Source organism: Rutilus rutilus (genome assembly GCF_951802725.1).
Source record: "Rutilus rutilus genome assembly, chromosome: 21".
Classification (NCBI taxonomy): domain Eukaryota; kingdom Metazoa; phylum Chordata; class Actinopteri; order Cypriniformes; family Leuciscidae; genus Rutilus; species Rutilus rutilus.
Window position 1 is genome coordinate 28027756 of NC_140226.1, and position 15767 is coordinate 28043522.

Here is a 15767-nt window from a genome sequence, read left to right on the forward strand (position 1 = left end):
GCTGACAGCCAACTGAAACAAATAAGCTGCCATTCAAAAAAACAATTGCTTGATGTTTGCATGTAGCTACATCTCTTTATATTGCATGTTATGTATATAATGTAATGTATAGGTAACTAGTTTTAACATGCATCAATTTAGAGATAAAGAAAACTAAATCAAAGCCTATTCAAAAACCTGTATAAGCAGTGCATAAATGGAGATAATGTATCAGCAGTGCATGCTAAGTTTGAGATTAAGAACAATGCGTTTTGCTTTTTGTGCACAATAAATTTACTATAATCTCCAAAATCTCATTAAATCCCATTAAAACCCCTCCCCCAAAAGTTTATCTGGTACTGTATGATTTTAAGATCTTGTTTTTATCAGTTTCACAAAATTGCATTACAAATGTTATGCATGCTGTGTTAGTAAAAATCCAAAGCATGTGTTTTGCTTTAACTTTTTAAAAAGGGGGGTATTGAAACAGAGTTTGCCCCATGAGAGCCCACTGCCCCACCCTCCAGCATTAGCCAAATTACTACAGTATGTGGGTGCTGGACAGGGGGGTAAAGAAACTCCTCCCAGATTTAGACACAAAGATGTGTGCGTGTGTTTGGCCGTCTCTGCTAGCCTTGACATTTAAAGAGTCTCCCTGAAGCGTGCATGATAAAGGACGACTTCATGGCTTTCCAACACTATTGTGCTAATGAAGATGGCCTTTTAATAGGCAGCCGTTGGTTTTTAAGAGCATGCGCATAATAATTATTTGACTCTTTGCACTTTTTTGCTTTTGTCAAATGCTTGAAATACACCTTCTTTTAGCCTTCTTTTTGAGTTTAGCTATTCAGCTGGAAACAAACTTATACTCATTCCTGGAGATGGCAGGAATTGTGTTGGAATGGCACGGAAATCCAAGTTTGTAAACATGCTTTCCTCATAACGAGAGTTATTTTTTCTTTCCACTGATTATGTTATAAAATGCACCATTTCTAGGCAGAAGCATGCGCACACACACACAATGACAGGCGAGGTAGGTTGTTGTGGTTGTGGACAGGGCCTTCATTCATCATTGGCAGAGTGAAACAGACCCATGTACTACACAAGCTAAGAGCTTTATAACAAGCTCCCAGCCTTCGGTGGATGAGTCCATTGCTTAAAGGGATAGTTCACCCAAAAATGAAAACTGTTATCATTGACTCGCCCTCATATTGTTCCAAACCTGTCTGAGTTTCTTTCTTCTGTTGAACACAAAAGAAGATATTTTAAAGAATGTTGGTAACCAGACAGTTGACAGTAGCCATTGACTTTCATAGTATTTTTCCCCCTGTATGATTTACGTTGAAGTGTCTGGGACATGGCTTTTAACGGTGAGCCTTTTGTATTTGTAATCAGGCTCTCAAAGTATTTTAAAATTCGGATTTAGATTTATCTGCCAAAAATATCGGTTATCGGCTTTCAAATATTAAATATTATCGGTTATCGGTCAAAATGTATCGGCCAGAAATTGACGTTGGCAGTGTTTTGAAAGTGCCACAGAGTCACCGTGTGAAAGTCCACATCTAAGTGACTTGCTTATAGTTGTGTGTGTGTGTGTTTGCACATTGAGCTGGATAGGAAGAAAACATATTTTGTAACATTGAAAAATGACACACTTTAGCTTTAGGATGCAGTGTAGATGACAAGGCCTTCCCCAGCCTGCTCATATTGTCAGACTTCTTCAGGTTTGTACACAGCCATGCTCCTTCACTGGATTTCATTCTCTTGCATCAGTTTATCTGGAACCCGATACTGGAGAGATTGAACAGCTGTCCTCGCTGCTCTCTCACACACTGACACACATATCCTGCACGCTCACGCACACACCTGCTTCAGCTCAGCTGTGCGGCTCATGGAGGAGTTTTCAGCGCTCCGTTTTCATTTAAAACTGACCTTCTCTGTGCAGACGAATCCTGCAGACCCCTGGCCTCTCACTCTGCTGCCCTGTCTGAATATGATCACAGCCAAATAAACATGCCTCTGCGGGTTTTAGAAAGCTCAATGTTAACCTGGAGTCATTGAAACCATGCAATATAAAAACAGAAAAGTTACATATAAATTAAGTCTGTTATCTTGGTCTTACATGATTCATTTTTTTGTTGGGATTCTTTGAGTGGAAAGTTTAAAAGAACAGCATTTATTTGAAATAGAAATATTTTTGTAACATTGTTTAATGTCTTTACTGTCACTTGGTCAATTTAATCAGTCCATGGTAAATAAAAGTGTTATTTCTTTTTTTTTAAATTGTACATACAGCAAACTTGAATTATAGCGTAAAAAAAACAGAAGAATTCTATGTGGGCTTTTTTGCCTGCATATTCCAAATATCTGGTTCATTTTTTATATTTTTAATGGCCTTACATTCTACACTTTCACACCGTGTTCTAACCAGACGTGACGCAGTGACATTCGGCAGGAACAACACAAAGTATGACAACAATAATCTCAGGTACTGTTTATGTTGGTCATTCCTGGGATTCTGTGCCCTTTGTGTCCCCAGTAAAGATTATGATCATACTGCCCGAACATTGAACACTATCAATTTTAAACCTGTCTTTCTAAGCATATTGACATTGATTAATACTTTTGTTTTACAGCATTTTGAACCATATATTCAAATCTCCCCAAAAAATCTCCCCCCAAAAAATGTGAAATGGTTTGTTTGTGAGAAAGTACAATTCATACACAATATTTATATTTTCCGATAATTTATTAACCGATGTGCTTTGAAATGGACAAAGGTACACGAGTTGTTTAATGTACACGTGCTCAATGCCCATAAATTAGAATCATAAGTATTTGATATAGTTAATCATTTGATCTTCCATTTCATTTATTTTGTTTAATAAATGGTAACATTTATTTACCCGAGTTTGACAAAAAAATTGTTTTTCAAATGTTTTACATCACCCTATCATGACTACACAATTTATTTACATATTATATATTTTTTTAACTATGTTTGATTTTCTACATTTTATGATATTGAATACCAGGAATGACCCGTACGCTTTATTTAATGTTAAAAGCATCTAATGTTAGTTTGAATATCATTTTGCGTGCCCTTTATAGCCATACTGAAAGCATCAATGGATAATTCACCTCAGATCTTGAAAATAAATAAAAGGATGTTCAAACTGTCAACTCAATGTGAACAAACAAGTGTATTCTATGACAAAGATTGTTTCAGTCACTCAGTGTGTATTTTTTAATAATGTCAAAATGGTGTAATAGTTCTGAATTTTATTATCTGTTTCATTGCAACTGTAGTGTGTTTGCAGAGAGACTCCGCCCACATGCTCTTCTGATTGGCTGTGATTTTGATTGGTTTTGTCACGTCTCGTAGTCGCGTCGCGTCTGGTTTGGACAGACAAATTGCAGTGATCATTTATTAATAAGGAACTAGTCTATAAAAAATAATGAATATGCTTGTATTGTAAATGTTTACTATCAGTGCTCTGTACAGTGTCTTGAATATCAATTTGTTTTTGTTCTGCAGGGAGAGTCTGGATGGAGGACGGTTAGCTGTTCAAGTGGAGGACAAAGTAGTGAGGGTCCGAAATGTGAAGGTAAATTCAAGGTTTTTTTTTTTTATATACATATTTATTTTCCATAATTATTGAGCCTTATTTATGAAAGATTTAGAGAAATCCTTCAGTTTAAAAGTTTATGGTGTCAGAAAGTACATGCTTTTATAAAACACAGAAATACCCCAGTTGTTTACATTCATTTACGTTAACATTTCTTCATTTAACAGATCCTTTAATCCACATGAGGAATACATGAAGCGTTCTTAAAGAGGCAATACACATGAGAATCATAGATATGTATACATAGATGCCTCATTTGCGGCTAGTCATACGCAAGTCATTTGCCTTCTTGGAATGGTCAAAGCCGAGAGCGAGTTGACTGTGAGTCTGCAACCGTAGTTAGACGCATGTATGATTATCTATATCTGATACTGTATATCGCTGCTCGCGAATTTCAAACTTCTTTTTACCCCTAGCGAACTTCGCCGTGAGTATATCAGGGCCTTAACACAATACAACAAGACAAATGCGTTAGCTATAGTTTAAAAACCTGTAATGAGTTAATACATATAAAAACACAAACCAACACATTCTCACCTGTGAAAGGTTATCCCATTTCTTCAGGGCAGTTTTACAACCAGAAGCTATTCAATGTTGCAGCATCATTGATTCTTACTGTGAGTGACGACACTTTGACCGTTCCAAGATGACGGGCGCCCCCGTGTTAAGAGCGGTCGAATGTGGATTCTACGTATACATATCTATGATGAGAAGTGTCGAATATGGAGGGATTAATGAAGAGTGAAAGCATAGAAGAAGAGTTTGTTGTAAGAGGAGTCAGTGTCAGGATTAGACAGCTATTTGCAGTATCTCAGTGACAGGAAGTTTATAGTGAAAATTATTCTCTTCCTGCTGGATTACTCAGTTGTTTATTTATGCATGTATGAACTGAGTAAACATATTCGAATAGCAGCACCACGCAATTATCGCTTTCCTCTTGGAAACCCCAAATGCCTGAACAAACAGCACTCTTGCCTTACACTTTCTAATGTCATTCCACACCTCATTCTTCACTAAAGAGCTTCAAAACCTGATCGGTGGGGTGACTTTTAAGATGGACTGCTTCTGGACCAAATAGTGATAACTACAGGCACTACAGGCCAAAATATAAAAAAATAAATGTACACTATTGTTCTAAAGTTTGCGGTCAGTTAGATGTATACATAATTCTTTTTTCTAAAGAAATAAACACTTTTATTCAGCAAGGGTGCATTCAAATTAAATAATGCTTTTTTAACTTTAATTTTAATTTTCTACACCTCAAAGAATCTTGAAAAAATGTATGATGGTTTCCACAAAAATATTAAGCAGCACAACTGTTTTCAACAGTGAAATGAAGAAATGTTTCTTGAGCAACAAATCAGTATATTATAATGATTTGTGAAGGATCATGTGACCCTGAAGACTGAACATTTCAGTCTTGCATCACAGGAATATATTTTTTCACAAGAAAATTTCACAATAATACTGTTTAATTGTATTTGTGATCAAATAAAAGATCTTGCTGAGTATAAGACACTTCTTTCAATAACATTAAAAACATCTTACCGACCACAAACTTTATTAGAAAAAATAGACATTTTATTTAAATTGAATTGATTTAGATATAAATAAGTATGTGTGTCTAAATGTTAAGACTAATGCAGCCTACATTCTTCCTCCTGAAGCAGGAAATACTCCCTTGCATTCAGTTCATGATTGATGGATTAATGAAATAGCAGGAGCCACATCTGGTCACCTGCTGTGAGCACGAGAGCAAGACAAAGACTTGCTTTCCACTAGTTATTTAAGGAAAGTAGGACAGTTTTCAAGGGAAAAGATGGGCTGACATAAACAAACAAAAGACAGGCGTGGAAAGCTGACAGGAGGACTTCATACAGAAATTAAGAGGCACACAAATTGACATTATATTATTTGTTCATGCTGCACACTTTCCCGGGTCCCGGGGCAGAAGGCAGTCACATTGATGAATGAATGCCTTGAGCCCAATGTGTGTCAGTCGACAGAACCTCATTTAAATTGTTAACGTTTGAATGAGAATATAGAGGTCCAAGGAAATATGAAAGATCAGATGCATTATTATCTTCATCTGTTGTTCAGTAAAAAGTTAGGATCTGGTTTTATATCAAACAGTTTTGGTGACCACCGACTTCCATTGTATAGAAGCCAGCAAACTTCTGTATTTTATACCACAGTAAAATTACTGTAAAACGAACTATATCAGTTTTAAGCATACTGTCAAATAAAGTACAGCATTATACTGTTATTTTTATTATTATAATTTTTACATTTTACTGTTATATATTCAACAACACAATTTATTGGTTCACATCAACAGCTTTATTCATTTCATTGCTGAACTTTAATAAAATATACAGAATTACCAGCATATTAACCACATTTCATCAATGAACAAAATACAATTACAGCCATACCAGTAAAATCACAGTAACACATTGTGCCAGTGGAAATTATAAGTAACTTAATTAGTATAAGTATACAACACTAACAAGCAAATACATATCATCTTAAAACATTTTAAACCACATGCTTTAGAGGAAAATGTCTTCTTTATCGTGATGGTGACTCTTCCTGCCTGTCTCATGAGGGTTCAGCCGGTCTGCCAGTGCCATTGTGGGAGGAAAATGCTAGTTAGCATGGAGTAAACTTATGTTTCGTATTGTTTCAGGGTACCAGGCCTATTGGAGCATGGCAATATAATCAGATCTGATTTTGTTTATTATTATTGAGCCTAAATATAACAGTGCTGAGTGCAGTGTTAGGGCTCATTAGTGTAGCTGTGGGCCATATTGTGAGGTCATTAAGTCATCTGCGGGATTGCCATTTTGTGAATAATTACACACCAGAGCCGCAAAAGTAATGTTGTCGTGGTGATTGGCTGCCAATGCCCGGGCATGTTTCTGCACACTGTGCAGTGAAGATCTGTTTGACTGGGCGAATAAACTGCTGAGTTTTATGTGGTATTTGTTTGCTGAGATCTGGGTAATAACTTGATGCTGACGGTCATGCTCAGATGCTTAAGTCATTTGTCCCCCAGCCTAACTACTTCCTAATTGTTGTCTTTGAGTGCGCTGAAGAGTATCCCAGGCGTAGGCTATAGGCACACAGCCTTGCTTCTTGGCATCAGTGTGCTGTAATATTATTAGGAGAAAAATTGAACACATAAAGGGCTTGTCTCCTAGTAACCGATTAAATGGCCTAAACAGACTTTCAGTGGAAAAATCACTTTTCTCAATGGAGTGTAATGTAGTTTGTGGCAGCACTTAATCAGAAGTGTGATCGGAAAGAGTTATCAGCTGTTATGAGTGTTGTTGTATTCAAAAACGCTATAATAGAAAACTTGGCTGGCTGGATAACGAACAGTGTGTGAAACCTCTTCAATCATTTTAACAGAAAACATGATATCACTGGCGCCAGTGACTATATGTGATGTAATATGATTTATATCACTACTGCTCATTCTTAGGGATTTCAATAAACCACTAACCCTGAGTATTACACTTTACCATGTACCTTAAATTGCATGGCTTGTTGAGGAGAGTTAGCAACTGCATAGCAATGCCATAAATATACTCTTAAAACTCTAGCAACTGCATAACACCTCTCCGGCAACCACCCAGGGGTGCATTTTCTCAGAACCATCGTCAGCCAGCTATGTTCGCAATTTCCATTGATAGAAACATTGTTTACCGAAACTAGTTTCCAACAAACATTCACAAGCAGCGTCGCAGTTGTGTTCTGAACTACAGCTCTCGAACTGTGGTTAGAAGCATCGTTTCTTGTCAGTATAACGTGGAGTTAAATATATAATTGAGCAAAATAAGCAAGCTATCATGCAGTACAATCTATATCTTACATCCAATCATCATGTGTATATATACATGTACAAGGGTCAATGACGTATAAGGATTTTCGACAGGTCAATTTTAAAATACAAAAAAAAATAATATCTGTTGCAATTGTTCAAACATTAAGGATGTTGTGTACACCTAAATTCATTTAAAAAAATCAATTTAAGTGATTTTAGTGTTTTTTCATCTAGATGAATTGTCCGTAGCCTTAAAAAATGTCATGTGGTGCGACTGTGATTTATCTTAAAATTAATTAATTTCCTTAACATGCTTAAACATTTTTTTTTACAAATTCTTAGTAATTAAAGTGTTTAGAAACCAAGTTTTGCATTTCTTTTGAGTTTTTGTAAATAATGATCTCGTTTTTTGGTCTATAATTTCTGAGTTGCCTTCTTAAATCTAGTTAACAGACTTACTTTTCCTGTAAATCACATAAAACTGATATAAATGTTTTAAAAATATCATTTACTAAAGCATACTGTATCAGTGATTCATATTTCAGCCACAGAAATAAGATATTTTATTTTACATTTAATACAGTGATTGCTTTTATTGGTCGCACCACATGATAAGTGGTCGCTCCAAATGACACGAAGACCTTATATAGTTAAAAATCTATTTAAAGAGATCAATGAACAATACATTTTATACAAAAAAAATTTGATTTAAACCAGATTTCATACAAATTTCACAGGATTTTCCTGAACATAAACTTTTTTTTGTAAATAAAAATCACATCAAAAACACAAGTGGACCATTTCTTTTAACTTGACTTAGAATTTCTTTCTAACAAATAATAATGTTATAGATATAAATTATTTCATAAAATTATTGTATACAGGTAACATTTGGGGTCAATAGTTTTTTAAGTAATTAATACTTTTATTAATCAAGGACACATTCAGTTGATAAAAAGTGACAGTAAAGATATTTAGGCTATAATGTTACGAAAGATTCTATTTCAAATAAATGCTGTTCTTTTGAACGTTCTATTCATCAAATAATCCTGACATATAAAATGTATCACAGTTTCCACAAAAATATGATAATAATCAGAAGTGTTTCTTGAGCAGCAAATCATTAGTGACCCTGGATCACAAAAACAGTCACAAGTGGCACAGGATATATTTGTGGCAATAGCCAACAATACATTGTATGGGTCAAAATTATCGATTTTTCTTTTATTCCAAAAATCATTAGGATATTGAATAAAGATCAAGTTTCATATTTTGTAAATGTCCTACCATAATTATATAAAATATTTATTTTTGATGAGTGAATATAGCAATATCGCAAACATAAATGGACAACTTTAAAGGTGATTTTCTCAATGTTTCGATTTTTTTGCACCCTCAGATTCCAGATTTTCAGTTGTATCGGCCAAATATTGTTCTATCTTAACAAACCATACATCAATGGAAAGCTTATTTTTTCAGCTTTCATATGATGTATAAATCTCAATTTTAAAAAATTGACCCATGTGACTGGTTTTGTGGCAAAATGTGAATCATTTTGTAGAATGATTTCTGAAGGATCATGTGACACTGAAGACTGGATTAATGATGAAGATGAAATTTAGCTTTGATCACAGGAATAAATTACAGTTTACTATATATTCACATAGAAAACATATATTTTATACTGTAATAATATTTCACTCTTCTCCTATCAAGGTACTCTGCTATTGCTGCAGGGTCAGAATTTTTTCGCTTGGCAGTGGCATCTGGTAAAATAGATTCAAATAGTTTTAAACAAATAAATAGGCAATAATAAATACACTACTAATAAATGCTTAATTACTAAACTGAAATTACATGCTCTAATTTTTTGTTGTTGCATTTTTCTCATATTGTACAAAGAGTAAACAAACTTGAAATATATGAAGAAAATATCCCAAATAGCATAAAAATCTATTCCAAATGATACTAAATTAAAGTATTTTTTGTATATAAACTGTCAATTGAATATTAAAGCATAAAACTGCCAATCTAGGACATATATCTATCATGGAAAACAGTCTGCAGTGGTCGCACCACATGATATTTGGTTGCACCACATGATGTTTTCAAATTCATTCAAAATTTACAGGCACAGAATTGGCCACCTAAACAAAACAAGCTAGCTTCCCAAAAAAAGGTCATTATGAAATGTATAATACAAATATATATTTGTAGAAATAACTTTAATATTAATTTTTTTTGAGGTCATACCACATGACATCCAAATTTGGCAACTACATACCAACCATTACAGAGGTTTATTTTTTTTCCAATTTGAGAGAATTACAAACCTGCTTGCTGCTTCCATGGGTCCTTGGTAAATTGGTATATGATGTAACATCCTATGTTTGAATAGTTTTCAACATTAAAGTCCCAAAATGGTAGTTCCTTGATGGTCACACCACATGATATTTCATAAAATGGACATCATCGGACAAAGTTTGTTTGTATATTATGATGGAAATATAAATACAAATGCTTTGAATTTTTTAAAAGGATTACAAAACATTTTGGAAATCATGCCAAATAGTGCAGAAAATAAATTTGAATAAATTCAGAGTAATTTCAAAGACGTTTTCAAAACAGAAGTTATGGCCGGACGGTCGCACCACATGATGTTTTGACACTTTAAATAACAAAAAAAAATTAAAATAAGTAAAGGTTTTTGATGAGTTAAAGTGAGTACATACATGGGAGAGGTACTTCAAATATGCAGTATATTTTTATGCATTTAAACCCGGTTTTGCCTGAAAAAATGCAATCGGACAGAAAATTTAGGCGTCACGTCATTGACCCACAAATATAATTTAATGCCTTTTAAGGAAAGTCAAGTTTTTTTATTTATTTTTTTAAAGGTAGGGTAGGCAATTTTCTGAGTGGCTAGCAATAGTGATCCCACCCTCCCTTCAGAGCGTCTCCAAAGCCACGCTTCCTTCAAAACACATGAACGCACAGCAGGGAGCAAACAAAAGCGTCAATAGAGACGGCATTTAACTACCTCATGTCTCAAAGCACATAACATTACAATAATAATGAACATAAACAACTTAAAGAGCACTGACCTGCACCACCTGACTGCTGCAAATTCATTTTGGTGTTAATAGTGTCGCCATTGAATCAATCGGTTAAAAAAAAGCCAAAAAAACAGAAACAGAAATCATTATTTACACCAATAATCTGACATGAATTCAATCTCTAACCGAAGAATTAGCAGACGTTTTTACTCCACCATCTGCATGGCATCAATGTCATCATTGAACCAACATGGTTTGAACGTTGGATGTGCGACAAAATTACTACAGTTTTGGGGAACAGTCGTTACTAGCTAGTTCGTTTCTCCAATGACGCGTCGTAATATGACATCACAGTGTACAGGAAACACACCCCAGAACAGCATTGTGGCCGGGAGGAAGCACCGCTCTTCAGAAAATGTACAAATCTAGTTTATTCTGCTAACCACCTCCCGTTTATCACTCTTTTTTTTCCCCTTTATATAGTTGGAGGGGCGTTTGGACGGGCGATCAGAGGGACTGGCTGACTCCAGGGAGAAGTTGATGGAGTTTGGGTTTGATTACTGCTACTGGTCTGTGGATCCAGCGGCTCCCAACTATGCGTCACAAGAGGAGGTGGGCTTCCACTCTCATGACTGTTTGCTGCATCTGTGCTGATTTTGATGACACGCTGATGAGAAGCTAGTGCATGAGAACCAGAGAAAAAAAAGAAAAAAAAAAGAGCAAGCATAATCAAAAAACTTGACCCACAGGGAAAAGATCTGAGGATATATTATCCTTCTGCAGAATCAAAACACTGCTTAGGAGATGTTACATCATCTCGGTGAAGGGAGTCTTCACCTCCCTACTTAATCTGAGATTTAGTTCATTTTAACTTGTATGTGGGTGTGCTGTTGGCTGGACGAAACATACTCTACAAGTACGCACATGTTGTGAAGACCTAATCAATACCTCATATGAATTGAGGTGATTTTAATACATTGAATATTTTTACTTTGTACATTGTGTTATGAAGTATTTGAAAACATTTCAAGTCTTTGTGTTTACATGCTTACTTTACTTAATTTAAAGGCTCATTCATACCAAGAACATTACCTATAAAGTTAATTATAATGATAATTATTAGTGTCCAACCTAATGGATGATATTGCACACTGCAGTTATGTCGTCAGACGCTTTAAATACGCAAGCTCTTTACCGCTCCACCGTTTTTTCATATTAAACTATGATATTCCTTTAACTAAGACGAGTTGATACATACCTCTCACGTCTCAGTGCATGCACTCAATCGCTCTGGCGCTGCGACACTTTGATAGCACTTAGCTTAGCCCAGTTCATTCATTAGGATCCGAGAAGCGACCAAACACCTCCACGTTTTCCCTATTTAAATACAGTTACACGAGTCGTTACACGACCAAGTATGGTGACACAAAAAAATAAAACGTGGCGCTTTTCTAAGCAGGTCAACTCGACTTCGACTCGGCGCAGTAAAAAGTCACGTTGGTTCTAATGACAGGGAGAGGGAGAGGATTTTTCAGGAGTGATGATATTACTGCGCAGAGTCGAAGTGCTCCCAAGTGCTATTCCGCCATACATTATAGTTATCCTTTTTACCCGCTTAGAAAAGCGCCACATTTTATTTTGTCACCATACTTGGTCGTGTAACTACTCGTGTAACTGTATTTAAATAGGGAAAACGTGGAGGTGTTTGGTCGATTCTAGCTTCATCTCTGTTTGGATCCTAATGAATGAACTGGGCTAAGCTAAGTGCTATCAAAGTGTCGCCGCGCGCCAGAGCGATTGAGTGCACGCACTGAGACGAGAGAGGTATGTATCAACTCGTCTTAGTTAAGGGAATAACATAGTTTAATATGAAAAAACGGTGGAGTGTTCCTTTAAAGTCGGGTGGATTCTGATTGGCTCCATGTCAGTTTTTTCCGTTCATCAGCTAAAAAATTATCGTTCTAAAAGTGATTTCAGTGATATTATTCCTCTGTGTCGTTATCATTATAGTTGTGGTGTGGACTTCCCTATTCTCATAGAATTAGAACGACAATTAAAACTTTATGTTTTAAAGTGGAAGTGACAAACTGACAGCCAATCAGAACATATTTGATGTTTAATATACAGCTGTGTGGGATATTGAAACAATGAGATATCATTGATTCAACAAAAATTGAACACTGTGTTGGACTACTGCAAAAAAAATCACAAGTTCTCACAAACAATAAGCATGGATCTCATATATGCAGTACTCACAGTTAACCAAGTTTACTGTTAAACAAGTGAACTTTATCTTTCCTTTGTCCTTTTGAGAGAGAGACCGAGAGAGGCAGTGAATCGTCTCCTCAGTCCCGCCCTGGTGTTCCCTTCAGAGTGTCTTTGTCCGCACTGTATGAAAGAATGAGCTGTGATGGCCCACGTACAGAGGATGACCTTGTCTGCACAACACTTTTCTTTCTCTTCACTCGCTTCCTCTCTTTCAATTTTGCCCAGTCAGAGCTTTACGGCAGAGGCCTGGAGCTTGCATTCCTGAGGCGGCCTGCAGCAGGGTCTGCTCCGGAAGAGAGAAACTGACCTCTTTTTGGAGTCCTGTGGGAGGGTGTCCATCTGAAGCAAAAAAAAAAAAAATCCAGACAATATCATCGTCATGTGTGCTCAGTGATCAGCTAACAGTCTGTGCCGTGACCACTTAAAGGTAGGGTAGGCACTTTTCGGAGAGAGGCTAGCAATACCGAGCTAGCTTTGAAAGCATAAGATCCCACCCTCCCTTCAGAGCGTCTCCTTTAAAGCACATGAACGCTTAACAGGGAGCAAACAAAAGTGTCACGTGAGATGGTAATAAACTACCTCATGTCTCAAAGCACATAAAATGCATGAAACACATTGATGACGTGTGATGTCTGTGCAAGCAGAATGTGCAGAGGTATAAAAATACATATGTTAAGAGACAGTCAGTCGGACATCGGACCGAATGCAGTGATTAGACGAACATTTTATGGTCCTACGCCTCCCACAGTCGATATAAATACATATAAAAACATTTAGACCACTTAACTTAGTGATTGCTATCAGGATGTAAAGAGACTTTCAACTAGCATAACAAAAAATGTTTCTGGTACAAATCACCTAATCTGCCTTTGCTGTTTACACTAAACACGTCAAATCAAAAATTCTAAATCTATATTTGTACTGTTGTCAAGTCAAGTCACCTTTATTTATATAGCGCTTTTGTGTGGAGTATTTCAGAAATGGAACGGGGTGTCAATTTACTGTAGGTGTCTCAATGGACTGCATCCAGTTTAGACAGTATCGCTTATTTTAATGAGTTAATTTTGATTCTGTTGCTTCACGTCGCACTCCACTGCTTGTGTCCAGTCAGTGTAGACAAGTTGTGATAGTCTTTTCTTCCCTATTGTGGTTTATATCCCAAGTGAAACTGTAGGGTGAGACTTGATTTGTCCATTGGATTGTTGGATTGTTGTGGTTTGCTATTGCTGTGATCTCATGTGAGTGGCAGGTTGTTCCAGCCTCATGCCAGTAAACACTTTATCAGAGAAGCACAGATTTTTCTAATTGTGCATACTCTGTACACTCAGCTCTCAGATATGGCTTGAACTAATCAGTTTGTTGACAAGGTGGCAACACTGGCCAAAGTCATTGTCACATTGACACTGTCAAAAAAGAAACAGACAGAACAACAAAATACACGTAAGTCTGGTTTAAATGAGTACAAAGACATTTTTATTGCTCATGACTTCTGGAAAGACACAGTATACTTCGAAAGACTACACGTTCAGCTGTACGCATACGCGTCAAAACTGAAGTTTACTTTGGGCTTTAGAGCACATTACTAGCCTTGTGGTGAACAATTTATCCATGCAAGTTCATTTTAACTCTCTCTGTTAAAAAAAGCTTTGTCTTTGTAATCTTTAATCAAATCTGAAAATTTGCTTCCCCTCCGGGATGATGTTTCTTCTCTGGTGACGTCAGTTTGACTGCTTTGACAAACATCCTTAAACCATTTTCCTCCAACCACCAGTTTACTGCGAGCTAAAGTCAGTCAGCTTTCATTTCCAGCAGACTTTCATTTTTCTTAATCAAGTTAAGAGCTTATGCCAAGTTACCACAGTTCTCTTACGAGAGGTTCTCTCGTATTGCGTAAGCTAGCTTACGCTGCGGGAAAGTCTCCTTTCATGAGATACTGAAGCCAAAAATTATCCTAATTTTTTAAACTTTGTCAACGCAGTGCGGCAGCCTGCAGACCTAGGGCAAGCGAGTCGCGTGCCCATTGGCTGCTCTGCGGCAACTGCAGCAGCCTATGGCTGAGCCTTGCGCGTGACGTCACGTCCAATGAGCGCGCTTGGCGCGCTTAGTGCGTCACAGCCCGTCATTAGGGGTGTGGCTTAGAGTATATAAGCAAGGAACAGAGGCTGCTTCGCTGATTTCTGTCTCTTCAGCGAAGCTCTTCGCATCGCTGATCTCCGAGGAAGCCGCCGTTGAATCCAGCGACCAGCACGCCGAGGATCTCAGCCTGAGGACGCCGGCCGCTCGCCGCCTTCAGCCTTCCCTGCCTGCTGCGCCATCCGGCCTTATATCCTTTTCTGCTCTGTTTTGTGTGTGTGTGTGTGTCCGCCGCGACACACTTGCATCTAAAAGAGCGCGAGGCGTTGTTTCAAATGCCTCGCACATCCTGTGGCTCGTGCAGAGCCTCGCTCAGCGACGGAGACCGCCACGTGCTGTGCGCTCTCTGCCTGGGTTTTGACCACGCTGTTCGCGCTCTCTCCGAGGGCGGCTGCGAACAGTGTGAAGATTTACCGATGTCGACCCTACGGGCTCGACTCGCTAAATTCGAAGACACTCCATCTTCTCCGGCCGCTTCTTCCGGGCCACGAAAGAAAAAACGTCGCTCTCAAAGGCCGCCGGAACTGGACGCTACAGCTGAGCGCTCGCCGGAACCTCTCCCGCGAGCCTCGCTCTCCCGCGAGCCTCGCTCTCTCCTTCCCCCCCACCCTTCTCCGACGCGCAGCGGCCGGCCACTGCCCGCACTGCCGTCGCCCTGGGGGATGATGCAGATGATGCCGCTGACAGCTGCTCTCTGCTCGCGTCTGACAGCGAGGAGTGGTCGGGCTCTCACCGCTCCGCCCCCTCTACTCTGGAGTCTTCTCGAACCCGCGCTAGTGTTGACGCAGAGCTTCTCCGCCTCCTCACTTTAGCGGTCGAGAGAATGGGACTGGATTGGTCTCCACCTAAGGAGCCGGAGCCCAATCGCCTTGA

General features: G+C 37.9%; 1 protein-coding gene across 1 annotated transcript in view; it reads left to right on the forward strand.

Moving 5' to 3' along the window:
- The window catches only part of stard9 (StAR-related lipid transfer (START) domain containing 9), a 58488-nt gene that overhangs the window by 411 nt on the left and 42310 nt on the right, over positions 1 to 15767 (forward strand). The window contains exons 2-3 of the mRNA XM_084392897.1: positions 3518 to 3587; positions 10977 to 11105. Of these exons, the coding sequence (XP_084249023.1) occupies positions 3518 to 3587; positions 10977 to 11105 (199 nt within the window). The remainder of the gene's footprint in view (positions 1 to 3517; positions 3588 to 10976; positions 11106 to 15767) is intronic.